This window comes from Hoplias malabaricus, chromosome 10 (assembly GCF_029633855.1).
Source record: "Hoplias malabaricus isolate fHopMal1 chromosome 10, fHopMal1.hap1, whole genome shotgun sequence".
Taxonomy (NCBI): Eukaryota; Metazoa; Chordata; class Actinopteri; order Characiformes; family Erythrinidae; genus Hoplias; species Hoplias malabaricus.
Window position 1 is genome coordinate 33,141,469 of NC_089809.1, and position 11,962 is coordinate 33,153,430.

The following is an 11,962-nucleotide window of genomic DNA, read 5'->3' on the forward strand; positions in this document are numbered from 1 at the left end:
TGTGTGTTTGTGTGTATGTATGTGCTTAGCTGGGAGGTGGGACCCTGGTCTGAGTGTAGTGTTTCATGCGGTTGGGGTCTGCAGCAGCGGCAGCTGCATTGCAGACAAAGTTTTGGGAACCGTTCAACCATGGTTCACCCTCAGCGCTGCGCTGGACTCACCAGACCAAACTCCACTCAGCCCTGCCAGCCCCGCGTCTGCTCTCACTGGGAGGTCAGCTCCAACTGGAGCGCTGTGAGTAACACACACCAGCACAGCACATCTAGACAGAATGAGAGTTTGTGTGTGTGTGTGAATATAATTTACAATTATGCATTTGTTTTATGTGATATTTGTGGTAGGGGAGTTCCACATATATTTGTTCATTTGTGTGTGTGTGTGTGTGTGTGTGTGTGTGTGCGCATGCCTCTGCCAGTGTTCAGTTGACTGTGGCGTGGGGAAGAGAACACGCAATGTCCGGTGTGTCAGTAACCATGGCAACGAGGTGAGTGAAGGGGAGTGTAACGCCAGACTCCGTCCACAAGGGAGTGAAGACTGCAATATGGGGCCATGCGTCACTAACTGGTACTTCACCGACTGGACCAACACTGTGAGTATTGACTGTGGTCTTCAAATTATGCAGTTAGTTCTTTACGATAATAGCAGTGGCTCCTCTGTTGATGCACAATTTATCATTTGTTCTCTGCTCCATGTATAAATATGTTCCCTGAGGGTATATATGCTTTAAGGGCTAAAGGTTAGGGCACAGGACTTCAACTGTCTCTAAACATACACCAGCGAATTAGAGCTTCAGAGCATAGGTAGGTATATAGGTATAGGTATATATGTATAGGTAGATACAATTGTTTTGAGATTTTTACGTTTGTGTGTGTGTGTGTGTGTGTGTGTGTGTGTGTGTGTGTGTGTGTGTGTGTGTGTGTGTGTTAGTGCTCTGCAACATGTGGTCCAGGTGTCCAGCGGAGGGAGGTGATGTGTTTAACTAGAGGAGGGCTTGGAGGGGAGTGTTTGGGGGACAAACCTGCAGACATGAAGGCCTGTAATGGAGGACCCTGCAAACCGACAGCACAGTGGTATACCAGCCCCTGGGGTCAGGTAAGGTAGAATGTGTGAGTGTGTGTGATATTAAAGATCAAAGAATCTATATATTAGTAGTGTCAAAGTTAATAATATATTCATGTGATAAAGATTTAATGGACCTAAGTTTATAACACATTAGATGGACCCTGTAAACTTATGTAAACTGATGGACCCTGTAAAAAGAATGGACCCATGGGTCTGCTTGCCACATGGGAGCTTCTCTGTTGTTACATAAATAATGTTGTGCACATCCAGAACAGTGTGTAGCCTGCTATTTCATGATTGTCTTAACGCAATGTTCAATCAAGGGGACAGTGTTCTTCATAATGAGCGTTTTCAGTCAGCAGCCTAGTGAGTTGATTACACTTCCTGCTAAAACAGCTGTTGCTGTGGTGAGAGAATGCACACGTCGTCAAGAATAAATCTTATTTTTCTTTTTTTATATAGATTTTTATCAATATGTCAATATATATTCATACACAGATAAAATGTCTTACCAGCTGTGTCTCTACATACTCTATATTCAGTTTTAGGTATTCAGTTACAAAGAAGATCCATCCATCCGTTCATTATCTGTAACCGCTTATCCAGTTCAGGGTCGCGGTGGGTCCAGAGCCTACCTGGAATCATTGGGCGCAAGGCAGGAATACACCCTGGAGGGGGCGCCAGTCCTTCACAGGGCAACACACACACACTCACACATTCATTCGCACACTCACACCTATGAACACTTTTTTTGAGTCGCCAATCCACCTACCAACGTGTGTTTTTGGACTGTGGGAGGAAACCGGAGCACCTGGAGGAAACCCACGCGGACACAGGGAGAACACACCAAACTCCTTACAAAGAAGATCCACTTCAATATACATTTATAGTAGTAACACATTATTAATTAGTACTAAAGGATAACAAAGAAACTGTTCCCAAATATTCAGTCTGTGTTAAGACATGAGACACAAGTTAATGTTCACACATTATGTTCCATTTTTTTTTCTAAAATATTTTTTAAAAAGAAAGCAATTATTTAGGGTGAACAAATAGAACAAATAGAATTTCATGCACAATAAAGGGCAGCACAGTGGCGCAGCAGGTAGTGTCACAGTCACACAGCTCCAGGGACCTGGAGTTTGTGGATTCGAGTCTGGGTGACTGTCTGTGACGAGTGTGGTGTGTTCTCCCTGTGTCCGCGTGGGTTTCCTCCGGGTGCTCCAGTTTCCTCCCACAGTCCAAAAACACACGTTGGTAGGTGGATTGGCGACTCAAAAGTGTCCGTAGGTGTGAGTGTGTGAGTGAATGTGTGTGTTGCTCTGTGAAGGACTGGCGCCCCCTCCAGGGTGTATTCCCGCCTTGCGCTCAATGACTCCAGGTAGGCTCTGGACCCACCGCAACCCTGAACTGGATAAGCGCTTACAGAAAATGAATGAATGAAAGCAATTATTCATATTTGTTTAATCATTTAAATAATTTAATAGCTTTTTTATCTGGATAAGGCACTTGTTAGATGTGAAATCGTGAATTATAATAAATATAGGGACAGTTGTTTAATTTATGTATTTTGTTTTGTTTTAATAAAACTTGACCTGAGATGAACAATATATGAGCTTCATTCGACAAGAAGAAAAGTTTAAATTTTGATGAAAGTTATAAATTATAAGTGCGTCATATTGAAATACTTAAGGTATTATAATACAAAATTGTGTCAATCAAATTTTATAATGTTATTGTACATTGGAGCTTGTAAGGATTATCTTTTAATGCAGTATTAATAAACTCTGTGTGTGTGTCTGCTGCAGTGTAACTCTCCATGTGGCAGTGGAAACCAGAGGAGGGATGTTATATGTGTACAGAAACTGGGCAGTGATTTTACAGTAAGAGATGCCAGTGAGTGTTCACATCTGGGAAAGCCTTCACCTGTTCAGACCTGTGAACTCCAGCCCTGCAGAGCCCAGTGGTTCACTACAGAGTGGAGCACGGTGAGAGAGAGATTTGCACATACCTGCCCAAAGGCCTTTACATGTACAAGACACATTTCCAGAAAAGTTTAGACTTTTTTAACACCCTGTTTTGAGTAAAGGCTTTATATTTTGATTAAATTAAATTATTCACTAAACACTTGGAAACATCAAACTACTCTGAATGAACTGTTTATGTCTTACTGATCTAACAATGCTAAAGTATGTCATTTTGGTGGCATTTCCCTTTAACCTGTAACACCCCGTTTCTGTGTGCAGTGCTCTCGGTCCTGTGGTAAAGGACTGCAGACTCGAGAGGTCCGCTGTATTTCAGCTGATAAAGAACACAGTACTGACTGTGATCTCGACATCCGACCAGAACAGGAACAGCTCTGTAACACATTGCCCTGCAGCCCTTTCACAGGTCAGTGTGTGTGTGTGTGTGTGTGTGTGTGTGTGTGCTTTTTTAACAGTTTGATAAGATACATTTTCATGATATGTTTTCATTTTTTCTAATCTGTCTGTGTCTCACACTCCCTCTCTTCTTTTCACTCTTAAAAATGTTAATTTTAATTATAAAAACTAATAAATAATTAATCATTAATAATCAAATATATAATGTTAATGTGTTTAGCACTTTGATTACATTTGCCCAGTAAATGTGTGTTAAATTTTCAATCTCTCTCCTCCCTTCCCTGTTACTCTCCCTTTCTCCCACTCGTTTACTCTTTATTTCTTGTTTTCTGTCTCTTTTTTCTTCCCTCTTCCTTGGTTCTTTCTTTCTCTGTTCTTTACATTTTCCACTTTCTCATTCTTTGTCTCTGTCTTTGTCTTTTTTCCCTTTCCGTCTCTTTGTCTACCCCCATTCCTTCTACGTTTCTCCATCTACACAATATAATATATTAATAATAACAATGCTGTTAAATGCATTTATATGTTCTAATATATTGGTGATATATTCCAATATATTTCACACGACTCTGCCTCCCTCTCTCCTTTTCTGTCTCCTTCCCTCCCCTTTTCTCACATTCACTTCCTTTGTCTCCTCCCTCTCTCTTACCCCCCTATTTTTCCTCTGTAGATGAGAACTGTACGGATCGGCGACCTAACTGTATGATGGTGGTTCAGGCTCGTCTGTGCGTTTACTCTTATTATAAAACAGTCTGCTGTGCATCCTGCACTCAGAGTGCTCAGCGGGCCAAGCGCCACTGACCTCTCCATGGCCGCTGATCAGCCAGATGTCAGAGGTCACAATTTCTGGGACCAGAACTCTGCCAAACTTGGACACTGGCCACTGATGGACCACAGACCAGCTTGAATCTGAACACAGATTGAGGATGAAGTGCTCATTAGAGCTAAACTGAAACGGGAAACCTAGACTTAAAATGTTTTCAGAATCATGGTGCTCCAATCCCGGACAGAGCTGGACCTGCCGCTCACAGCTAACCCCACCCACCAGTCCCACCTTGAAGCCCTGCCCAGCAAACCCCAACCACCTTCCCCACCCAGCCCCAAGCAGCACACTTAAGGACTCTTTCTCAAAAAGAGGACATTGTTTGTATTTTTGACCAAATATGCCTTTGTTTTAAAGCACTATTCTTCTTCCCTGCTCAGTCTGTGATGGAACTGTAGGTAAAGTAAACCTGAAAACCAAAAGGTAGGAACAGGTGCCCCATTTGTTTGCTTTCTCTATGTCAGAAGTTCATGAGCATTTTGTTTTGAGGAATAATAAGCTGAAAATAATAACTTGTGTTTCATATGTATGTGAAATTATAGTTTTTCATTTGAAACATTTTCTCTTCATTTCCATTAAAACTGCTCCGTAGCTTCGCAGTGAAAATGACTGCATTAGGAACTTCACTCTTGGGGTGAAATGACAATAGGTGATGAATTTTGTGGACTTTTTTGTGAAATTTTGAAAGTTCAGTTGCTCTTAACTGAACTTACAAAACCATGGTAAAATATATTTTGTGTTGTTTTTCATCTTCTGGAAATCAACACCCAACCACCCCAGTTTAATATTGCTCTCGTTTTGTTTGTATAAGTTCGGTCCAAAAGAAACTGCCCTAATTTCATTCTTGGATTTCATTCTTGGATCACTATTTAGCATTTAACATATTCCACACACACACACACACACACACACACACACATACACACACACACACACACGCACACGCACACGCACACACACAAACAAACACAGCACACATGAACACGCACAAGCACGACACACTGGCTTTTCCACACACACGTGTGTACTAGCTGCACTCTTCCTAACCAGCGCAGTAACTAGTGACTGTTCCTGTACTACAGCATTTTTCAAAACACTTCTATAAAAGATTGATATGCATGTACAAAATAAGTATTTTAATGAACACAACTTATGTTAAAGTGTAAGAAAAGCGTAATTGAATATGAATGGGTAGCATTCTCTTTTTGTATGTGTGTGTGTGTGTCTGTGTGTGTGTGTGTGTGTGTGTGTGTGTGTGTGTGTGTGTGTGTGTGTGTGTGTGCGCATGTGTGATATAGTAGTGAATACATTGTTTCTGTATGTTTTTCTATGTATGAGAGCCAATGTAGATACAATGTGTGTATAGTGCCATAATCAAACTGTAGCAAATACCCTTTAGAAGAAAAATTATACTTTTATATTAAAGATAACAGATAGTTATTTATCTATTATTGTTTTAAAAACAAATACACATAATTTATTTTTTTTTGCTTGAAATAAAAAAATAGAAAATGCCCTTTTATGATTTTGAAGGTATCAAGAACAGGTTGTAAATGGAAAATGTTTGTCATGGAAATATTGTGCAAATTAGACTGTCATTATAGCGCTCCAAACAAAATAAAATTGAAATTATATGAGGTCTGTTTGATTTATTGTGTGGATGTTGTGCTGTTTTCACTCGGATCTGAATCTAATTCTCTGTGTGATGTTGCTTGTGTCCAGTAGTGGGCAGCATTGTGTCATAGCAGCAGCCTATGTAGAATCCACAGTATGCAACCTGTAATCATTTAACAATGTGTGTGTGTGTTTTGTTTTGTTTTTTGTTTTTTTGGGGGGGGCGGGGGGGTGAGAGGTCAATAGTTTGTAATCATCAGTGACATCATCAACTGCACTGCAAGCAGAGAGCAAGAATTCAGAAGACAAAGCTCCAGGTGTGGCCCTACTGCAGGTGTGCTGAAGGGCCAGATGTGCTCCAGACCCAGGAGTATTTCACTCCCAGATGCTTTTCAGCCTTGGGTATACTAAATCCCAGAAACAGCTGTGCTCAAGATCCACAACCAGATATTTAATTGAAGTATATTCCCAGATGTGCTCAAGCCCTGAGTGTGTTAAGTATGACCCCACTACAGGTGTATGGCAACTCCAGGGCCAGCTGTTTTACGATAAAAGGTGCATTTCAGCACCAAGGACAGAGACACATTTGGGTGTGTCTAAGTACCTTTTGAGCTGCATTGTTCCTTGCTCCCTTCATAGGTAATGTTGGTTAAGCAATAATATTAAATTAGGTCTTATTTAACAAATTAAAATCAGACAGTGGTTTCTCTTCTCTCCTGCTAATGTTACTAAAGCTATAATGTTCAACTACAGCATTAGTGGAAGCACAAAAGTGAGGTGGTTAGTTTAAAAAATCCTAAAATAACTAACAATAATAACCAAAATAACCAAATACACTTCATCTGCCAGAAAAGTACACAATAAATGAACACACCTAAAATAAATACAGATAAAACACTACTTGATGGTGCCAAGTGCTGCCCATATTCATCCCTCTAGGTACTGAGACAAGGGCACTCAGCCTGGACCATCTATAACGCACCACTACTGACCTTTGCCCTGCTGTGCATAACCATGAGTGTGAGATTATGATATAATCTGGAGATTACAGACAAATTTTGCACTCAAAACCTAACATTCATCAGTGCATCTATAATCTACCAATGTATATCAGGATTAACACATTTTAAGAGTGTACGGGAATGTATTTCAGAGTAAAAGAAGAAAAAAGAAAAGTCTGATACTGCCCCTAGTCAAATGCAAATTTTCAAATCAAAAGACACTGTTGTTATTTTAACCATATGAAAGTAAACAGTGAAGCATGACCTGGATTAGTGTGTCTGCTTAAAGATGTAAATGAAACAATGTTACTCCTGGACTATGGTACAGTAGATTACAGTGTCCAGAGCCTACCCAGAATCATAGGGCACTAAGAACACAGTCTAGAGAGCGTGCTAGTCCATTACCAATGCTACGTATATGTGTACACTGTAAAAATAATGACTTTAAAATTTATTTAAAAAATGTTTGTTAAAAGGTTGCATGAAATTAAATAATTTCAATCCAAAATTATCTGAGTAACATGCACTCATTTTCACATTTTCTATCTTGATGTAGTTTTAATTGCAAATCATTCATTTGTTCATTCATTGTCTGTAACCGCTTATCCAGTTCAGGGTTGCAGTTGGTCTGGAGCCTACCCAGAGTCAGTAGGTGCAAGGCAGGAACACACCCAGGAGGTGGCGCCAGACCTTCACAGGGTGACACACACACACACACACATATTCACTCACACGCATACCTATGCACACTGTTTGAGTCACTAGTCCACCTACCAATGTGTGTTTTTGGACTGTGGGAGGAAACTGGAGCAACCGGAGGAAACCCACAGACACAGGGAGAACACACCAAACTCCTTACAGACAGTCACCCGGAGTGGGACTCAACCCCCCCCCCCCCCCCCCCCCCCCCCCCCCCCAACCTCCAGATCCCTGGAGCTGTGTGACTGTGACACTACCTGCTACGCCACCGTCCCGCCCCTAATTGCAACTGTTTGATGTTTAAAACATAAATAAATAAAATAAATGCATATGTTTTTTCAGTGGAAGATAAATATTTAAACTATTTAGCATACAACTGGGGTCGAGGGTGTGTTCCCGCCTTGCGACCAGTGATTCCAGGTAGGCTCCGGACCCACCGCAACCCTAAACTGGATAAGCGGTTACAGACAATGAATGAATGAATGAATGAATGAACATATAATGGCATGCAAGGAATCAGAAGTAGTGGATAAATCAGAGTTCAGAATCCTCTGTTGTACTGTACTTGCCCTAGCTTTTACAGGTGATAAAAAATGTAAGTTTGTTGATATTAAATGTGTAAATAAGTACACATTCTGCACTGGGAACACTTTTAGTTCACATTGTATGGTTTATCAGTGTTGTTAGATTCTACGTGCTAATTTCTTGATCTGAGACCTAGCCATGTTTGTCTTTTTGATTTGCACATTTCCTAAAAAGGAAAGGTCCTTTTTATTTTCCTTAGTAATAACTTCCTGGCAGCTACATGTCCTTTCAGACCCACGGCTTTGAGTGGTTTATTGTCTCCCGTTCTGGTGGTCTACCAGGCATTGAATGGTTGTTAGGATTTAGATTTTCTCTCAAAATTTTTGCCTATAATGTTGTTCTCACCAGACTCTCCCTTTCCTTACTCACATGGATTATTTAATGAGAGAAAATATATTTGATATATATATTAATGCGTGCGTGTTCGTGTGTGTGCCTGTGCTTGCGTGTGATCTTCAGCACCACGGCCAGAGTTCGCGGCGAGAACAATGGGCGGTTCTGTGGGCCAGCGTGTCAGGGACCATCTGTAAAAGTCACATAGTCGTTCAAATACGGAGACGAGCAGTAAAAGCTGAAACCGCGATTAAGGCGTCTCTCTAGACACCACGTCTAAATCAGCGTCACTGGAAATAAAGGTGTGACCAAAACACCTCCTATTAAACAAACAATTACAGACAATGGGTGTGTACATTTTTATAAACGACCGTAATTCGCAGACGGTCCCTGAATGCTACATCGCGGTCCTGTCAACAGCTGAAGAAAGAAGACGAGAGGGACAGAGGCAGAGAAAGGTAGGAGGACGTGGAGGAGAGAGGTGTCCCTAAAGCAGAGGGGGGGAAATCACTGCTGCTGTGTGTGTGAGTGAGGTTTTAGACTGGGAGGAAACACTGAGAGTGATCATCAGAACACAGGCGGTTGTGAGGCGCTGGAGGAGGGGAAACAGGGCCGGAGGGATGAGAAGAGAACCAGTAACGACACAAACGGAGCCTCAGAACTGAAGAGAGAGGACTAGACTAACTCAACTGCCTGTATCTGAGAGAATAACCGGATAGGGGTGAGTCTGCCTGGCTCAGAACACACACACACACAGGAAGAGAGAGAGAGAGAGAGAGAGAGAGAGAGAGAGAGAGAGAGAGATAGAGAGAGAGAGAGAGAGAGAGAGAAAGAGAGAGAGAGAGAGAGAGAGAGAGAGAGAGAGAGAGAGAGAGAGAGAGAATCGACACGTCAAGGAGGACAGAAATCAACAGCAACCAAAAATACTGGAATAGTCGTCAGAATCACTAGCCTTAGGTCTGACTGATGTAAATATACACGCAGAGTGACTTGTGTTTTAACCTGAATATGTGGGGCAAATATCTGCTGATAACAATCTGATTAATCATGCATCCCTTTGCATCAGTCTCATGTACATCAAAATATATCAGAAATCATCTTCGGTCCAACATGTATGTAGCCTGCATATGCATTTACATTTAAAGTATTTATTATGCAAATGTGTGTATTTGTGCATTATGTTTGTGTGTGTATTATTTAGCATTTAGTTATGTACAGTATGTGCATGTGTGTGTAAATGTATGGTGTGTCTGCATGCCCCAATTTATATATAAATATATATGTGTGTGTGTGTGTGTGTGTGTGTGTGTGTGGGTGAGAGGAAGAGAGAGCATGCAACTGTTACATTAACCGAGGCGGACAAAGGCACTCCTCCTCCTCCTGCTCCTCCTCCTCCTCCTCCTCCTCCTCCAGAGGCTCCAGCCGCTCTGCTCCCTGCGCGGGTTAAACAAAGGAAGCGCAGCCCCTCTGGATCTGAATAAACCTGTGTTTCTTTCTGTGTCTCTTACAGCCAGCTCTATAGGAACACAAAATTGAGGTAATTATGAAATAATGTAATTTTTAAATGGAGAACTGGGGCATGAGAGGCGCCATAATTGCCTTTTAATGATGCTATAACATTTGCATAATTATTGTCATTATAGGCAAATGGAAGAGCCTTTGTTTTATTGTTTCTGCTCGCTCCTCTGTATGTAGTGGCATTTTTAAAAGCCCTCAAACATAGTCAAATTAAATTTTTAACCAAATATCCTACTTCTGATTATTTTGGCATTGTGCTGTGATAAATATATATTTGTAATTCGTGTTTACTACATGCCTCCCCCACAGATTCCAGTTTTGCTGTCCCGGTCCTCAACTCCTTCCGCCTGCTGTTTTGATTCTGTGACCCGGCGTGTGCAGTTTTTCTCTCCACCGTCCCAATGAAGGAGGCTGACGCGATAAAACTCTTCGTCGGACAAATCCCACGGAACCTGGAAGAGAAGGATCTCAAGCCCATCTTTGAGCAGTTTGGGAAAATCTATGAACTGACAGTGATTAAGGATAAATACACTGGAATGCACAAAGGTAAGACACTGAGTTGTGTTTATGATCATTCATTTAGACACATAGTGGCTCATTAAAAATGAGAAACAATGGAAAACATACTGAGGATAAACCATAGGACAATTCATTTATTGTACTGCAATCTTCGCTCCTAAAACAGCAGTTTGTTCAACACCCTCTGGCATTTCCTCTGTTTACTCCTATCAGCTCAGTTAAGTCGTACTCCCTGCTGGCACCCTGTTACACCGTTTAGACTGAGCACTGCCCTCTGCCCCTGTGGGGGGCTCTGTTCTGGGTTGGTTTTGAACTGTTTATTTGGAGGAATGGAATATCTTATTCAACCGATTCATTCAGATATACCGTGGACTGACTCAGTCACATATGATGTTTGTAATTTCCAAATAATGTTCAGAGGAAGGAAAGGAATATTTCCTGTGCATTACTAAATATTCTCTTGTTTCTGTTGCCGTCCTTTAAATGTTGCCTACCTTTAAAATGTGAAGCTTTTGACTGTGAAGTTTCATTTCATTATGTGTTCATTATGTAGATGTAACTCCTAATTTATGATGTTAAAACGTGAAAGAGCATGGTTAATAATTTTTGAGAATGATTCTTAAAAGTGAAGCTACAGAAATGTTGAGTTTAGCCGTTCTTTTGAATCGGTTCAGATTAATTGAAAAGAGTTGGTAATTTGCTGTGAGAATACTATTTTAGGATTCAGTTGCTTCTGGCCCAACATTTTTGAGTGTGTTGAAGGCATTTGATTTTATAAAATAAAAAGTTTAGGTTTGTCAGTTAGCTTTTATCAGTTTTAGATTTATTGCATTTTTAAAGTGTCCCAAATTTTAAATGGGGTTTGTAGTTAAATCAGCCTTTAAATCTTGCCCTTGTTGATTAGATTATTTCCTTTACAATGTGAAAAGAAAAACTCAATATTTTTTAAGTTAACTTCTAAATCTGTGTTTCTCATTAAGTCAAGATATTAATACTACTTTATTAAAATCAAACTTTCTGAATCTTGCAGTTTATAAGTGATAGTCAGTGGGGAAGAAATTGCAGTGCGTAGTGCAGTATGTACCATGTGTAGCACTACAGGCTTGCGCAATCACCTGCTTACATTGAGTATGGTTACATTCCCTTGAAATAGCAATTTTGCATTATGGGATGCAATATATTGCAAAGGTTGTTCTGGTTGTGTACTGTCTGTATCTGGGTAGATTTGATTTGACAAACTGGTCACCTACTGTATGTAGATACAGAGAATATCATGACGGACTTTAAATAAATGTTTTGTTCTATTGGCATGGGTGTTTATGGCATGTAACATGTTCGGTCAGGAATAATGATTACTGGGTTGTGGAATTTGCTATAATTTTTGAATGTTTGTTTAGTTTAAGAAGCAGGTGCTGTTTAATGTCTTCAGA

At 40.6% G+C, this 11,962-nt stretch overlaps 2 protein-coding genes across 5 annotated transcripts in view; both read left to right on the plus strand.

Moving 5' to 3' along the window:
• adamtsl4 (ADAMTS-like 4) overlaps positions 1-5,871 on the plus strand; it is a 43,379-nt gene extending 37,508 nt beyond the window's left edge. The window contains exons 12-17 of the mRNA XM_066683486.1: positions 30-234; positions 416-589; positions 928-1,092; positions 2,871-3,050; positions 3,309-3,453; positions 4,111-5,871. Coding sequence (XP_066539583.1) covers positions 30-234; positions 416-589; positions 928-1,092; positions 2,871-3,050; positions 3,309-3,453; positions 4,111-4,241 — 1,000 coding nt within the window. The 3' untranslated portion in view covers positions 4,242-5,871. The remainder of the gene's footprint in view (positions 1-29; positions 235-415; positions 590-927; positions 1,093-2,870; positions 3,051-3,308; positions 3,454-4,110) is intronic.
• Positions 5,872-8,999: 3,128 nt separating this feature from the next.
• Positions 9,000-11,962, plus strand: part of celf3b (cugbp, Elav-like family member 3b) — a 21,581-nt gene continuing 18,618 nt past the window's right edge. For 3 of the 4 annotated variants that reach the window (XR_010804307.1, XM_066682246.1, XM_066682250.1), the window contains exons 1-3: positions 9,000-9,216; positions 10,006-10,032; positions 10,323-10,559. Coding sequence is in view for 3 of the 4 variants with exons in the window: in XM_066682246.1 (XP_066538343.1) it covers positions 10,415-10,559 (145 nt within the window). In the remaining variant the exon portion in view is untranslated. Of the gene's footprint in view, positions 9,217-9,486; positions 9,608-10,005; positions 10,033-10,322; positions 10,560-11,962 lie in introns of those variants that run through there. The other variant, XM_066682247.1, reaches the window with a different exon arrangement.